The sequence below is a fragment of the Passer domesticus genome, unplaced genomic scaffold (genome assembly GCF_036417665.1).
Source record: "Passer domesticus isolate bPasDom1 unplaced genomic scaffold, bPasDom1.hap1 HAP1_SCAFFOLD_72, whole genome shotgun sequence".
In the NCBI taxonomy this organism is placed as follows: domain Eukaryota; kingdom Metazoa; phylum Chordata; class Aves; order Passeriformes; family Passeridae; genus Passer; species Passer domesticus.
The window spans coordinates 414,286-427,992 of NW_026990171.1; the positions used below are offsets into that span (position 1 = coordinate 414,286).

At 62.2% G+C, this 13,707-nt stretch overlaps 2 protein-coding genes across 2 annotated transcripts; one reads left to right on the forward strand and one right to left on the reverse strand.

The window, feature by feature from the left end:
- Nucleotides 1–3,274: 3,274 nt before the first annotated feature.
- SIRT2 (sirtuin 2) lies at nt 3,275–9,855 on the reverse strand. Its single transcript, XM_064407102.1, has 15 exons — nt 9,609–9,855; nt 9,468–9,507; nt 7,033–7,149; nt 5,912–5,953; nt 5,717–5,823; nt 5,573–5,629; nt 5,413–5,481; nt 5,189–5,318; nt 4,660–4,719; nt 4,498–4,553; nt 4,296–4,372; nt 4,154–4,205; nt 3,996–4,060; nt 3,686–3,752; nt 3,275–3,597 (listed from the first exon to the last, which is right to left on the reverse strand). The coding sequence occupies exons 1-15, from the start codon at nt 9,783–9,785 to the stop codon at nt 3,289–3,291; spliced, it is 1,425 nt and encodes a 474-aa protein (XP_064263172.1). The 5' UTR covers nt 9,786–9,855; the 3' UTR covers nt 3,275–3,288.
- Nucleotides 9,856–9,911: 56 nt separating this feature from the next.
- On the forward strand, nt 9,912–13,663 carry NFKBIB (NFKB inhibitor beta). Its single transcript, XM_064407103.1, is given in 7 exon segments — nt 9,912–10,181; nt 11,100–11,205; nt 12,295–12,541; nt 12,823–12,911; nt 13,016–13,093; nt 13,095–13,274; nt 13,441–13,663. Coding segments are annotated over 7 exon segments (954 nt in total). The 5' UTR covers nt 9,912–9,975; the 3' UTR covers nt 13,489–13,663.
- The last annotated feature ends 44 nt before the right edge of the window (nt 13,664–13,707 follow it).

The window sequence follows — 13,707 nt, forward strand, 5'->3', positions numbered from 1 at the left end:
GATATCTCCCAGATGCAAGGTGCCCCCACAGGCAACTGTGTCTGGTTTGAGAGTGCCAAGTGCCTCCTGCAAACTGACATCAGGAACCTGGCCTGGTGAGTTTTGTTTCTCAGGGGAAAGGGCATCGTTCGTGTCCAGGGCCCGGTGGCCCGGAGTGGCCAGCTGCCTGCTGAAATTCCGCATGCTTCAGGATATCTCCCAGATGCAAGGAGCACCCACAGGCAACTGTGTCTGGTTTGACAGTGCCAAGTGCCTCCTGCAAACTGACATCAGGAACCTGGCCTGGTGAGTTTTGTTTCTCAGGGGAAAGGGCATGGTTCGTGTCCAGGGCCCGGTGGCCCGGAGTGGCCGGCTGCCTGCTGAAATTCCGCATGCTTCAGGATATCTCCCAGATGCAAGGTGCCCCCACAGGCAACTGTGTCTGGTTTGACAGTGCCAAGTGCCTCCTGCAAACTGACATCAGGAACCTGGCCTGGTGAGTTTTGTTTCTCAGGGGAAAGGGCATCGTTCATGTCCAGGGCCCAGTGGCCCGGAGTGGCCGGCTGCCTGCTGAAATTCCGCATGCTTCAGGATATCTCCCAGATGCAAGGTGCCCCCACAGGCAACTGTGTCTGGTTTGAGAGTGCCAAGTGCCTCCTGCAAACTGACATCAGGAACCTGGCCTGGTGAGTTTTGTTTCTCAGGGGAAAGGGCATGGTTCGTGTCCAGAGCCCGGTGGCCCAGAGTGGCCGGCTGCCTGCTGAAATTCCGCATGCTTCAGGATATCTCCCAGATGCAAGGTGCCCCCACAGGCAACTGTGTCTGGTTTGAGAGTGCCAAGTGCCTCCTGCAAACTGACATCAGGAACCTGGCCTAGTGAGTTTTGTTTCTCAGGGGAAAGGCCATCGTTCGTGTCCAGGGCCCAGTGGCCCGGAGTGGCCGGCTGCCTGCTGAAATTCCGCATGCTTCAGGATATCTCCCAGATGCAAGGAGCACCCACAGGCAACTGTGTTTGGTTTGACAGTGCCAAGTGCCTCCTGCAAACTGACATCAGGAACCTGGCCTGGTGAGTTTTGTTTCTCAGGGCAAAGGCCATCGTTCGTGTCCAGGGCCCGGTGGCCCGGAGTGGCCGGCTGCCTGCTGAAATTCCGCATGCTTCAGGATATCTCCCAGATGCAAGGTGCCCCCACAGGCAACTGTGTCTGGTTTGAGAGTGCCAAGTGCCTCCTGCAAACTGACATCAGGAACCTGGCCTGGTGAGTTTTGTTTCTCAGGGGAAAGGCCATGGTTCGTGTCCAGGGCCCGGTGGCCCGGAGTGGCCGGCTGCCTGCTGAAATTCCGCATGCTTCAGGATATCTCCCAGATGCAAGGTGCCCCCACAGGCAACTGTGTCTGGTTTGACAGTGCCAAGTGCCTCCTGCAAACTGACATCAGGAACCTGGCCTGGTGAGTTTTGTTTCTCAGGGGAAATGGCATGGTTCGTGTCCAGGGCCCGGTGGCCCGGAGTGGCCGGCTGCCTGCTGAAATTCCGCATGCTTCAGGATATCTCCCAGACGCAAGGTGCCCCCACAGGCAACTGTGTCTGGTTTGACAGTGCCATGTGCCTCCTGCAAACTGACATCAGGAACCTGGCCTGGTGAGTTTTGTTTCTCAGGGGAAAGGGCATGGTTCGTGTCCAGGGCCCGGTGGCCCGGATTGGCCGGCTGCCTGCTGAAATTCCGCATGCTTCAGGATATCTCCCAGATGCAAGGAGCACCCACAGGCAACTGTGTCTGGTTTGACAGTGCCAAGTGCCTCCTGCAAACTGACATCAGGAACCTGGCCTGGTGAGTTTTGTTTCTCAGGGGAAAGGGCATGGTTCGTGTCCAGGGCCCGGTGGCCCGGAGGGGCCGGCTGCCTGCTGAAATTCCGCATGCTTCAGGATATCTCCCAGATGCAAGGTGCCCCCACAGGCAACTGTGTCTGGTTTGACAGTGCCAAGTGCCTCCTGCAAACTGACATCAGGAACCTGGCCTGGTGGGTTTTGTTTCTCAGGGGAAAGGCCATCGTTCGTGTCCAGGGCCCGGTGGCCCGGAGTGGCCGGCTGCCTGCTGAAATTCCGCATGCTTCAGGATATCTCCCAGATGCAAGGTGCCCCCACAGGCAACTGTGTCTGGTTTGAGAGTGCCAAGTGCCTCCTGCAAACTGACATCAGGAACCTGGCCTGGTGAGTTTTGTTTCTCAGGGGAAAGGGCATGGTTCGTGTCCAGGGCCCGGTGGCCCGGAGTGGCCGGCTGCCTGCTGAAATTCCGCATGCTTCAGGATATCTCCCAGATGCAAGGAGCACCCACAGGCAACTGTGTCTGGTTTGACAGTGCCAAGTGCCTCCTGCAAACTGACATCAGGAACATGGGCTGCGGAGTTTCGGTGAAATGTTGGTGCTGTTTATAAATACTCCCTTTGCTTGCTCCTCATTCTTTCCCTGTGCACTCCGGGAACAGATTCACTCCATCGTTTCTCCCCAAGTGCCTGCTGTCTCAGTCTCCACCTATGTAGTAAACTTCTACAAGTGTTTGCTTTTAAAGTAAAACTTTTACTACGTTTGGCTGTACAAAGAAAATAAATATATCTATTTATTGTCAATGGGGGAATGCTTTACACAACAGAAGATATCAATTTTTTTAGCACAGATCTCATTGTGACAATAATGGATTCTTTTGGGTTTGGGAATCTGGCTACTATAATGCTTTTGGAAATCGATATGTTGAAATTGGGTCTTTTTGATATTTTGGAAGTTGTTGTTCTGGTATTTGCAGAGTGGCTTACTTTGGTATTTTGGAATCTATCCCTGCTCCATCATCATCCCATCCTGCCCGGGTGGGACAACGACTCCCATTTGCCATTCCAAAAAAGTCATATATGCATTTTCCAACCCCTCAGATCCATATCCACTCTTCCTTCCACCCCAAAATCCCAGGTTATCACACAGCAGATACAGAGCTTTGTTTTGAAACCATTTTTTTTAATGTAAATCAATGTTATTTCTCAGTAGATATAAAAGTGAGAAACTTTACAGGTTGCAGTGTTTTGCACACGCATCCCCCCATACCCTCCTATGAATTCCAACACATTTTGGAGCTGTAACACCCCTTTTTAGGGGAAGCAAAAAACCTTTCTGGGCCCTCAACTTACCCCTTTTTTTTTAACTTATTCCCCCCCTTTTCTGTATTTTTATTTTGTTTTCCTCTTTCTTCTTTAAGGAAAGAAAGAGCCCCAGCCCCTCCAGCCCCCAAAGTGACCACACAAAGCCAAAAACTCCTCTGTGACCATTTAATTTTGAGTTGTCCCCCCTGTGCCATGGGGAGGGTCCTCACTGCCCCGCTGCGACTTTTCTGGGTCATTTTGAGTCTTGTCCTCGTTCCCCTGAGGCTTTTTTGGGTCCTTTTCAGCCTCGGCCTTGCCCGCCAGGCTCTTCTCGGGGTCACTTTGATCTTTTTCCTTGTCTCCCAGGCTCTTTTTGGGGTTCCCCCCGTCCTTGTCCTCATCCCCCCGGTGCTTTTGGGGGGCACCCCTGTCGCTGTGCCCTGCCTTGGCATCGATGGCTGCGTGTTCCCTCCGCACCAGCTCCTCCAGCTCCTCCTGAGGGCAAAATTTCGGGGTTTGGGGGGTCCCAGAAGGGTTTGGGGGGGCAGGGGGACCCCCAGAATTTGGGGGTGAGGGGAGTTACCTTCCAGCCCAGCAGTTCAGCCAGAGCCAGGCACCCGCTGTCGCAGTCCCCCAGCCAGGCCACGTCCCTGTGCAGACACGGGGACCCCCAAAGTCACCTTGGGGGGGACCCTAAAAATCCTGGGGGGGCCTGGAATCACCTTGAGGGTGCCCAAAACCACCTGGAACTACCCCCAAACTACCTCGGGGTGTCCCAAACCTTGATGGAAGTCCTCCAAACTGCCTTCAGGGATCCCCAAAACCACCCTGGGCAAGGAGGGGGTCCCAAAACCATGGGGTGGGGACAGACCACCCCCCCAACCTGCCTGTACCTGTAGGCCTTGTCTGAGTCAAAGTCCATGCCACCGAAGCCCATCAGGGACATCAGGGGGTCACTCTGGGGGAGACAAACGGGGGTGACAAGAGGGGGGGCAGCTGCTGCAAGCCTTCCCCCCCCCAGTGCCCCCCAACCTCCCCCCCCCCACCTTACCTGCCCCGTTTTCTCCTTGTTGATGAGGAGTCTGGGGGTGTTGTTGGGGACCCTGTGGGAGGGGGGACAGTCACAGGGGGCTCCCCAGGGTCTGGGGAGGGGGGGGGGGGGGTCCGGGGGGGGATTTGGGGGGGGGCTTCACCTGCTGATGAGGGAGGCAAAGGGCTGCACCTGCAGCGAGGTGCCCATGATGAGCAGCAGGTCAACCTTCTCAAAGTCCTGTGGAGGGAGGGGGGAACGTCACTGAGCCCCCTCCCACTCCCCAGATCACCTCAGCCCAGCCCCCAAATTCAGTCTGGGGGGGTGGGGGTGGGATTTGGGGCTCCCCCAAAGCCCCCACTCACCGACTCCAGGAGGGCGAAGAAGCGCGAGGGGAGGTTCTCCCCAAAAAACACAATGTCTGGGGAAGAGGGGGGTGGCTCAGGGGATGGGGAGGGTGAGCCCCCCCCCCCAAATCCCTGCTGAGCGTGTCCCCCCCCACCCCCTCCCCACCACCCAAAACTCACCAGGTTTCACCAGTCCCTGGCACTTCTCACATTTGGGGATGAGGGAGGAGAAAATCCGCTCTGGGAAGGAGGAGGGGGGAGAACCTCGGTGGGGAAAGGGGGCACGGGCATTTGGGGGGGACACAGGGGCATTTCGGGGGGCACAGGGATATTTAGGGGGGCACAGAGACATTTATGGGGGGCACAGGGGCATTTCGGGGGGCACAGGGATATTTAGGGGGGCACAGGGACATGTAGGGGGGCACAGAGACATTTAGGGGGCATTTTGGGGGGCACGGACATTTGGGGGGGACAGGGGCATTTATGGGGGGCACAGCGACATTTAGGGGAGCACAGGGGCATTTAGGGGGGCACAGGGGCATTTTGGGGGGTCACAGGGACTTTTGGGGGGGCACTGGGGGACAACAACCTGCCGTTCCCACCCTGTGGCAGAGTGGGGGGGGGACACCCCCGCAGCCATTCAGGGGAATTTTGGGGGGCCCCGGGGGGGGTTCCCAGGACTCGGGAGGGTCCCCAGAGCCCCCCGTACCCCGCATCCAGGCCAGGCTGTAGCGCTGGCGGCACGAGGCCCGCAGGCAGTGGGAGGTGAAGAAGGTGCCGTGAGCCTCCACCAGCAGCTCCGGGTCCAGCCCCGCCACCCTCTCCAGGGTGTCGATGTTCTGGGGGAGGGTCCATGAAGGGGGGGGTCAGGGGGTCCCCAAAATCCCCGTGACCCCCCCAAAAGAGATGGGAGAAGAGAAGGGTGTGTCTCACCTGGGTGTAGCAGCGCAGCAAGAGCCCCTTGTCCTGCAGCAGCCGCATGAAGTAGTGGCACACGGTGGGCTGGGGGGGAATTGGGGGGGTCGTTTGAGGCTCTCCTGGGTCCCCCCCCAAATTGGGGAGGGGTTTGGAGGGAGGTTTGGGGGTGTTTTACCTTGAACTGCCCCGGGTAGAGCTCGCGGGCGAGGGCGAAAAAGGGCTCTGGGTGTTTCTGGGGAGGGGGCACAGGGAGGTCAGGGGGGAGCCCCCAGAAACTCAGAGCCCCCCACCAGAATTTGGGGAGGAAAGTGGGGGTTACCTTGAAGAAGCCAATCTCGAAGATGGCCTCGGGGTAGGGGAGGTTGTAGCTCTGCAGGTTGGAGTAGAGCCCGGTGCCGGGGGAGCGGAAATCCGGGATCCCGGCAGCTGGGGGGGTCAGGGCCCATCCGGGGGGGTCAGGACCCACCCCGGGGGTCCTCCAGCCCCCCCAGGGCCCCCCACAAACAGCACTCACAAGTGGAAATGCCGGCGCCCACCATGCAGATGACGTTCTTACCTGGGGGGGGGGGAACACAAAGGGGTGAACCCCAAATTCGCCCTTGAGAACCCCAAATGTGCCCCTAAAGCGAGCCCCCAGATCCACGCCCGTTCTGCTGCTCCCCCAGATTCTCCTTGGCCCCGCTCCTGGTTTTCCTGCAGCCTCCTCCCCGTTCTTGGTGCCCCCCATTCCCATTCCCGGTGTCCCATTCCTGGTGTCCCTACAGGGCTCGCTCCTCAGGAACCGGCCCCGCTCCTGTCCCCGTTCCCATTCCCGTTCCTGGCGCCACTCCTGTTCCCGTTCCTGTCCCCATTCCCGCTCCTGTCCTCATTGCCATTCCTGGCCCCAGTCCCGGTATCCCTACAGGGCTCACTCCTCAGGAACTGGCCCTGTTCCTGTCCCCATTCCCGCTCCTGTCCTCATTGCCATTCCCGTTCCTGGCCCCACTCCTGTTCCCGTTCCTGTCCCCATTCCCGCTCCTGTCCTCATTGCCATTCCTGGCCCCAGTCCCGGTATCCCTACAGGGCTCGCTCCTCAGGAACTGGCCCTGTTCCTGTCCCCGTTCCCATTCCCCTTCCTGGTACCCCATTCCCTGTTCCCATTCCCGGTGCCCTGTTCCCATTCCCACTCCTGGTATCCCATTTCCTTACACCGCGGGCTGCCCAGGAAGCGCCCCCATTCCCATTTCTGTTCCCATTCCCGTTATCCCGTTTCCTTACACCACGGGCTGCCCAGGAAGCGGCCCCGTTCCCATTCCCGGTGCCCCGTTATCCCGTTCCCATTCCCGTTATCCCGTTTCCTTACACCGCGGGCTGCCCAGGAAGCGGCCCCATTCCCATTTCTGTTCCCATTCCCGTTATCCCGGTGTCCTTACACCGCGGGCTGCCCAGGAAGCGGCCCCGTTCCCGTTCCCGGTGCCCCGTTATCCCGTTCCCGTTATCCCGGTGTCCTTACACCACGGGCTGCCCAGGAAGCGGCCCCGTTCCCATTCCTGTTCCCATTCCCGTTATCCCGTTTCCTTACACCGCGGGCTGCCCAGGAAGCGGCCCCGTTATCCCATTCCCGTTATCCCGTTCCCGTTATCCCGGTGTCCTTACACCGCGGGCTGCCCAGGAAGCGGCTGACGCCCGCCAGGCTCAGCTCGTCCAGCACCGGCTCCGCTCTGTCCCCGCCGAGCCCCAGGGTCCGGGCCAGCAGCGTCCGCAGCAGCTCCACTGCGGGGACACCCGGCTGTCCCCGAGGGCCACCGCGGCCACCCCGCGCCCCTAAACCCCCCAAACGGCCCCAAACTGGACCCAAACCGCCCCAAAATGGACCCAAACCGCCCCAAAATGGACCCAAACTGGACCCAAAATGGACCCAAACGGCCCCAAAATGGACCCAAACTGGACCCAAACCGCCCCAAAATGGACCCAAACCGCCCCAAAATGGACCCAAACTGGACCCAAACCGCCCCAAAATGGACCCAAACTGGACCCAAACCGCCCCAAAATGGACCCAAATGGCACAAAACCGCCCCAAAATGGACCCAAACGGCACAAAACCGCCCCAAAATGGACCCAAAATGGACCCAAACCGCCCCAAAATGGACCCAAATGGCACAAAACCGCCCCAAAATGGACCCAAAATGGACCCAAACCGCCCCAAAATGGACCCAAAATGGACCCAAACCGCCCCAAAATGGCCCCAAACGGCACAAAACGGCCCCAAAATGGACCCAAACAGCCCCAAAATGGACCCAAACGGCACAAAACCGCCCCAAAATGGACCCAAAATGGACCCAAACGGCCCCAAAATGGACCCAAACCGCCCCAAAATGGACCCAAACTGGACCCAAACCGCCCCAAAATGGACCCAAACTGGACCCAAACCGCCCCAAAATGGACCCAAACTGGACCCAAACCGCCCCAAAATGGACCCAAACCGCCCCAAAATGGACCCAAACTGGACCCAAAATGGACCCAAACGGCCCCAAAATGGACCCAAACTGGACCCAAACCGCCCCAAAATGGACCCAAACTGGACCCAAACCGCCCCAAAATGGACCCAAACTGGACCCAAACCGCCCCAAAATGGACCCAAACCGCCCCAAAATGGACCCAAATGGCACAAAACCGCCCCAAAATGGACCCAAACGGCACAAAACCGCCCCAAAATGGACCCAAAATGGACCCAAACCGCCCCAAAATGGACCCAAATGGCACAAAACCGCCCCAAAATGGACCCAAAATGGACCCAAACCGCCCCAAAATGGACCCAAAATGGACCCAAACCGCCCCAAAATGGCCCCAAACGGCACAAAACGGCCCCAAAATGGACCCAAACAGCCCCAAAATGGACCCAAACGGCACAAAACCGCCCCAAAATGGACCCAAAATGGACCCAAACGGCCCCAAAATGGACCCAAACCGCCCCAAAATGGACCCAAACTGGACCCAAACCGCCCCAAAATGGACCCAAACCGCCCCAAAATGGACCCAAACTGGACCCAAACCGCCCCAAAATGGACCCAAACTGGACCCAAACCGCCCCAAAATGGACCCAAATGGCACAAAACCGCCCCAAAATGGACCCAAACGGCACAAAACCGCCCCAAAATGGACCCAAAATGGACCCAAACCGCCCCAAAATGGACCCAAATGGCACAAAACCGCCCCAAAATGGACCCAAAATGGACCCAAACCGCCCCAAAATGGACCCAAAATGGACCCAAACCGCCCCAAAATGGCCCCAAACGGCACAAAACGGCCCCAAAATGGACCCAAATGCCCCCAAAATGGCCCAAAACAGCCCCAAAAATCCCTTCAGCAACCCTCAGTGCCCCCAAACGTCTTATTCCGAGCGCCCTGTCCCAGAAATGTCCCCAAATGTCCCCAAAAGCCCCCGAGTATCTCCGAAGGCCCCACAATGTCCCCAAAACGTCCCCCCAAAGAGTCCCCGGAGTGTCCCCAAGGAGTCCCCAAAGTGTCCCCAAAAGGGTCCCCAAAACGTCCTCCAGGGGGTCCCCAAAAGTGTCCCTGGGGTGTCCCCATGTGTCCCCGAGGTATCCCCGGGTGTCCCCCGGTGTCCCCAGGAGTCCCTGAGGTGTCCCCAGTGTCCCCACAATGTCCCCAAGGTGTCTCCAAAAGTGTCCCCAAGATGTCCCCCAGGGGGTCCCCAAAGTGTCCCCAAAACATCCCCCAGGGCGTCCCCAAAAGTGTCCCCAGGGGGTCCCCGGAATGTCCCCAGGAGTCCCCACAATGTCCCCAGCTGTCCCCGGGGTGTCCCCGGGGTGTCCCCAGCTGTCCCCAGGGTGTCCCCAAAGCGTCCCTAGGGGGTCCCCGAGGTGTCCCCAGGAGTCCCCACAATGTCCCCAGCTGTCCCCGAGGTGTCCCCCGAGGTGTCCCCGGGGTGTCCCCACAATGTCCCCAGCGTGTCCCCAGGTGTCCCCGAGGTGTCCCCGGGGTGTCCCCGGAATGTCCCCAGCTGTCCCCAGGTGTCCCCACAGGCCCCGCCCGGGTCCCCCGCGGGACCCCGGCGCCCCCAGACCCACTGTCAGCGTCGGCCGAAGTGCCCGGCTCGGGCTCCGGGACCTGCGGGGAGCAGTGCGAGCGGTCACGGCGGCGCCGGGGCGGCCCCGGGCTGGGGACCGCCGGGGACCGCTGAGGGGGGGACACGACACCGGGGGCGTTACCGGAGGCTTGGCGTCCTGCTCCGCCTCCTCCCGGCGGGCAGCGGCAGCCGCGGGAGCGCTGGGGGGCTCCCCGGAGGGGGGGTCCCCGGAGGGGGCGGGAGGGGAGGGAGCCGCACCCCGCGGGCCGCCCCCGGCCCCGCCGGCCCCGCCGGCCCCGGCCCCGTCCCGCTCCGCCATGGGCGCGGCCTGCCCGCACCACAACTCCCGGCGTGCTCCGTTGGGAGGGAGAGCGCATGCGCGGCCGAGCCGAGGGTGTTGATTGGGTGAGGCACCCGGAAGAGAAGGCGAGGACTACGGGTCCCGGCGCGCGCCGGGGCGGGGATTCCCCGGCCCGCGATGGCGGCCGCGGCCTGAGGCGGCCCCGGCGATGGCGGCCGCGGCCCCGGCGGCCCCCGGCGAGGAGAAGCGGCCCGAGGGCGACGAGTGGTGCGACAGCGGGCTGGGCTCGCTGGGCGACGGGCCGCTGGGGCCGCCGCTGCCCGCCAGCCCCGCGGCGGAGCCCCCCGAGCCCCTGGCCGACCCCGCGGCCTGGCTGCGGCACGTCCTGAGCTTCGTCACCGAGGAGGGCGACACGTGAGGGCGGGGAGGGACGAGGGACCCCCGCCCCCGGTCCGGGTGGGACCCCCGAGCACGCCCTGGGGTTGGGGGGCCACGGTTCGGCCTTTTCCCGGGGCGCCGGTGCGATCCCCCCGGGACCGCCGCAGGCCCCGGGGTGTCCCGGGAACGGCCCGGGAACGGCTCGGGAGCCTCGGTGACCCCCCAGGAGCGGCCCGGGGGCCTCGGGAACGGCCCCAATAACGGCCCGGAACCCTAGGGAACCCCCCGGTAACAGCCCGGGAACCCCGGTAACGGCTCGGGAGCCTCGGGAACGGCCCGGGAGCCTCGGGAACCCCCTGGGAACGGCCCTGGACCCCCAATAACGGCCCGAGAGCCTCGGGAACCCCCCCAGTAACTGCCCGGGACCCCCAATAACGGCTCCAGTAACGGCCCAGGACCCTCGGTAACCCCCCAGTAACGGTCCAGGAGCCCCAGTAACTGCCCGGGACCCCCAGTAACCCCCCGGTAACGGCCCGGGACCCTCGGTAACCGCCCCAATAACGGCCCGGGACCCTCAGGAACCCCCCCAGTAACGGCCCAGGACGCCCGGTAACGGCCCGGGAGCCCCAGTAACGGCTCCAGTAACGGCCCAGGACCCTCGGTAACCCCCCAGTAACGGCCCGGGAGGCTCGGTAACCCCCGGTAACGCCCAGGACCCTCATTTACCACCCCCCACACAGTTTTCTGGGGACCCCCTGTGTGTCTGGGGGTGTCAGTCCTTTATTGGGACCCCCTTTGGTGTCAGTCCTTTATCGAGGATCCCTTGTGGGTCTGGGGTTCTCATTCCCTTCTTGGGGACCCCCCGTGTGTCTGGGGGTGTCAGTCGGTTTCTGGGGCCCCCCCTGTGGTGTCGGTCAGTTTTTGGGGCCCCCTGCCAGCGCGTGCCCCCCCCAGGGCCCTGCACCTGGCCGTGATCCACGAGCACGAGGCGTTCCTGGAGTCCATCCTGCGGCACACGCAGCGCTGCCCCTACCTGGACCTGCAGAACGACCTGGGCCAGGTGGGCGCTCCCCAAAACCTGGGGGGGCTGGGGAGAGGGGTTTGGGGTGGGCTGTGAACCCCCCCGGGGCGTGAAGCGCCCTGCACCCCCAGAGCGCCCTGCACGTTGTGCTGGGGTGAGGTTTTGGGGTGATGCTGCTGTTTTGAGGTGATGTTTTGGGGCGATGGTGAGGTTTTGAGGTGATGGCGATGTCTTGGGGTTGGGTTTTTGGGGCGATGTTTTGGGTCTGTTTAAACCCGTTTTTCCCCCAGAGCGCCCTGCACATCGCCGTGGGGCTGGGGTTTTGGGGTTTTGGGGTGATGGTGCTGTTTTGGGGTGATGTTTTGGGGTATGTTTCGGGTTGGTTTAACCCCTTTTTCCCCGCAGACCGCCCTGCACATCGCCGTGGTGCTGGGGCTGGGGATTTGGGGTGATGTTTTGGGGCAATGTTTTGTGCTGGGGTTTTGGGGCGATGCTGAGGTTTTGGGCTGAGGTTTTGGGGTACGTTTCGGGTCGGTTTAACCCCTTTTTCCCCGCAGACCGCCCTGCACATCGCCCGGGGCTGGGGCTGGGGTTTTGGGGTGATGTTTTGGGGCGATGCTGGGGTTTCGGGGCAATGTTTTGGGGCAATGTTTTGGGGTAATGTTTTGTGCTGGGGTTTTGGGGCGATGCTGAGGATTTGGGGTGATGTTTTGGGCTATGTTTCAGGTTAGTTTAACCCCTTTTTCCATGCAGACCACCCTGCACATCGCCCTGGGACTGGGGTTTTGGGGTGATGTTTTGGGGCGATGCTGGGGTTTCAGGGCGATGTTTTGGGCTGAGGTTTTGGGGCAATGTTTTGTGCTGGGGTTTTGGGGCGATGCTGAGGTTTTGGGGTGATGTTTTGGGGTACGTTTCGGGTCGGTTTAACCCCTTTTTCCCCGCAGACCGCCCTGCACATCGCCGTGGTGCTGGGGCTGGGGTTTTGGGGTGATGTTTTGGGGCGATGCTGGGGTTTTGGGGTGATGTTTTGGGGCAATGTTTTGTGCTGGGGTCTTGGGGCGATGCTGAGGTTTTGGGGCGATGTTTTGGGGTACGTTTCGGGTCGGTTTAACCCCTTTTTCCCCGCAGACCGCCCTGCACATCGCCGTGGTGCTGGGGCTGGCCGGGGCCGTGCGGCGCCTGCGGGCGGCGGGCGCGGCCGTGGCCGTGCGGGAGCGGGGCGGTCACACCCCCCTGCACCTGGCCTGTCGCGAGGGTCACCCCGCCTGCGCCCGCGCCCTGCTGGGGACACCCCCCGACCCCCGGGACCCCCCCCGGGACCCCCGGAAGGAGGAGGAGGAGCGGCGGGTGCAGCTGGAGAGCGTCAACTACGACGGTGCAGGAGGGGCGCGATTTTGGGGGGGGGTTGTGGGTTGGGGGGAGAGTTTTGGGGTCGTGTGGCTTTGGGATCGTCGTGGTTTTGAGGGGAGGTCACGGTTTTCTGCGGGTTTTTGGGGATGGGGATGTGGCTCAGGGGTGTCACACGGGTTTGGAATTTTGGGAGGAATGTCGGTTTTTGGTGGGGGGGGTCTCGCTGTTCGGGAGGGGAATGGTTTGGGGGGGGGTCCCACGTGCTCAGGCAGGGCTTTGGGCCCCCCCGTGTCCCCCCCACCACAGGTTACACCCCCCTGCACGTGGCCGTGCTGCGCCGGGACCTGGAGCTGGTGCAGCTCCTGCTCCGCGCCGGCGCCGACCCCGACCGGCCGGTGGGTGCCTCCCCCAAAAAAACCCCCCATAACAAACAAAAAACACAGCTGGGAGCGGGGCGGGGACCTCTCCGCGCCCCCCTGACCCCGCCGTGCCCCGCCAGGAGCCGAGCTGCGGCCGCAGCCCCCTGCACTTGGCCGTGGAGGCGCAGAGCCCCGAGGTGGCCGAGTGCCTCCTGCGCGGCGGGGGCGCGGCCGGACCCCCGCACCTTCTCGGGGTTCACCCCCCTGTACAGCGCCCGGCGCCGCCCCGACCCCCGGCTGCCCCCCCTCCTGCGCCGCTTCGGGGCCCGCGACCCCCCCAGCAGCGACAGCGACAGCAGCGACAGCGGCGACAGCGAGGGCGGCGCCGAGGACAGCGAGGTCAGTCGGGGACAACGGGACACTGAGGGGACAACCCCCGCCCTGTCCCTGGCCCCAGGGATCCCCCAGCATGACCGGGGGGCTCCCAAGAGGGACCCCCAACCCTTCCAAGCCCCCCACACACACACACTCTTGCAGCCCCCCCAAATTTCTCTTCCCCCCACAGGACGAGTACGACGACATTGTCATCAACAGCAGGCGCTGCCCGGCCTGAGGGCCCCCCCGGGGACCCCCCCTGAGCCCCCCGGGATGGACTTGGGGGTTCCCCCGCCACCCCCCAGCCAGGGGGACCCCCTGAAGATGAGCCCCCCACCCCCCAAAATCCTGGGGGAGCCCCAAGGGTTTTGGGGGGGCATGGGAAATAAAGGAGAGGCGGCGCTGGGAACAAAGGACCGTGTGACAATGGGGGACATTGAGGGGGGGACACTGAGGG

Bases quoted from the DNA above. Each gene is read 5' to 3' on its own strand.
- SIRT2 (XM_064407102.1), bottom strand. From the start codon at position 9,785: ATGGCGGAGCGGGACGGGGCCGGGGCCGGCGGGGCCGGCGGGGCCGGG. The intron at 5,482-5,572 runs GTAAAACACCCC...ATTCCCCCCCAG, and splicing joins TCTACCCGGGGCAGTTCAAG to CCCACCGTGTGCCACTACTT. The intron at 4,554-4,659 runs GTGAGTTTTGGG...CCTCTTCCCCAG, and splicing joins CCAGGGACTGGTGAAACCTG to ACATTGTGTTTTTTGGGGAG.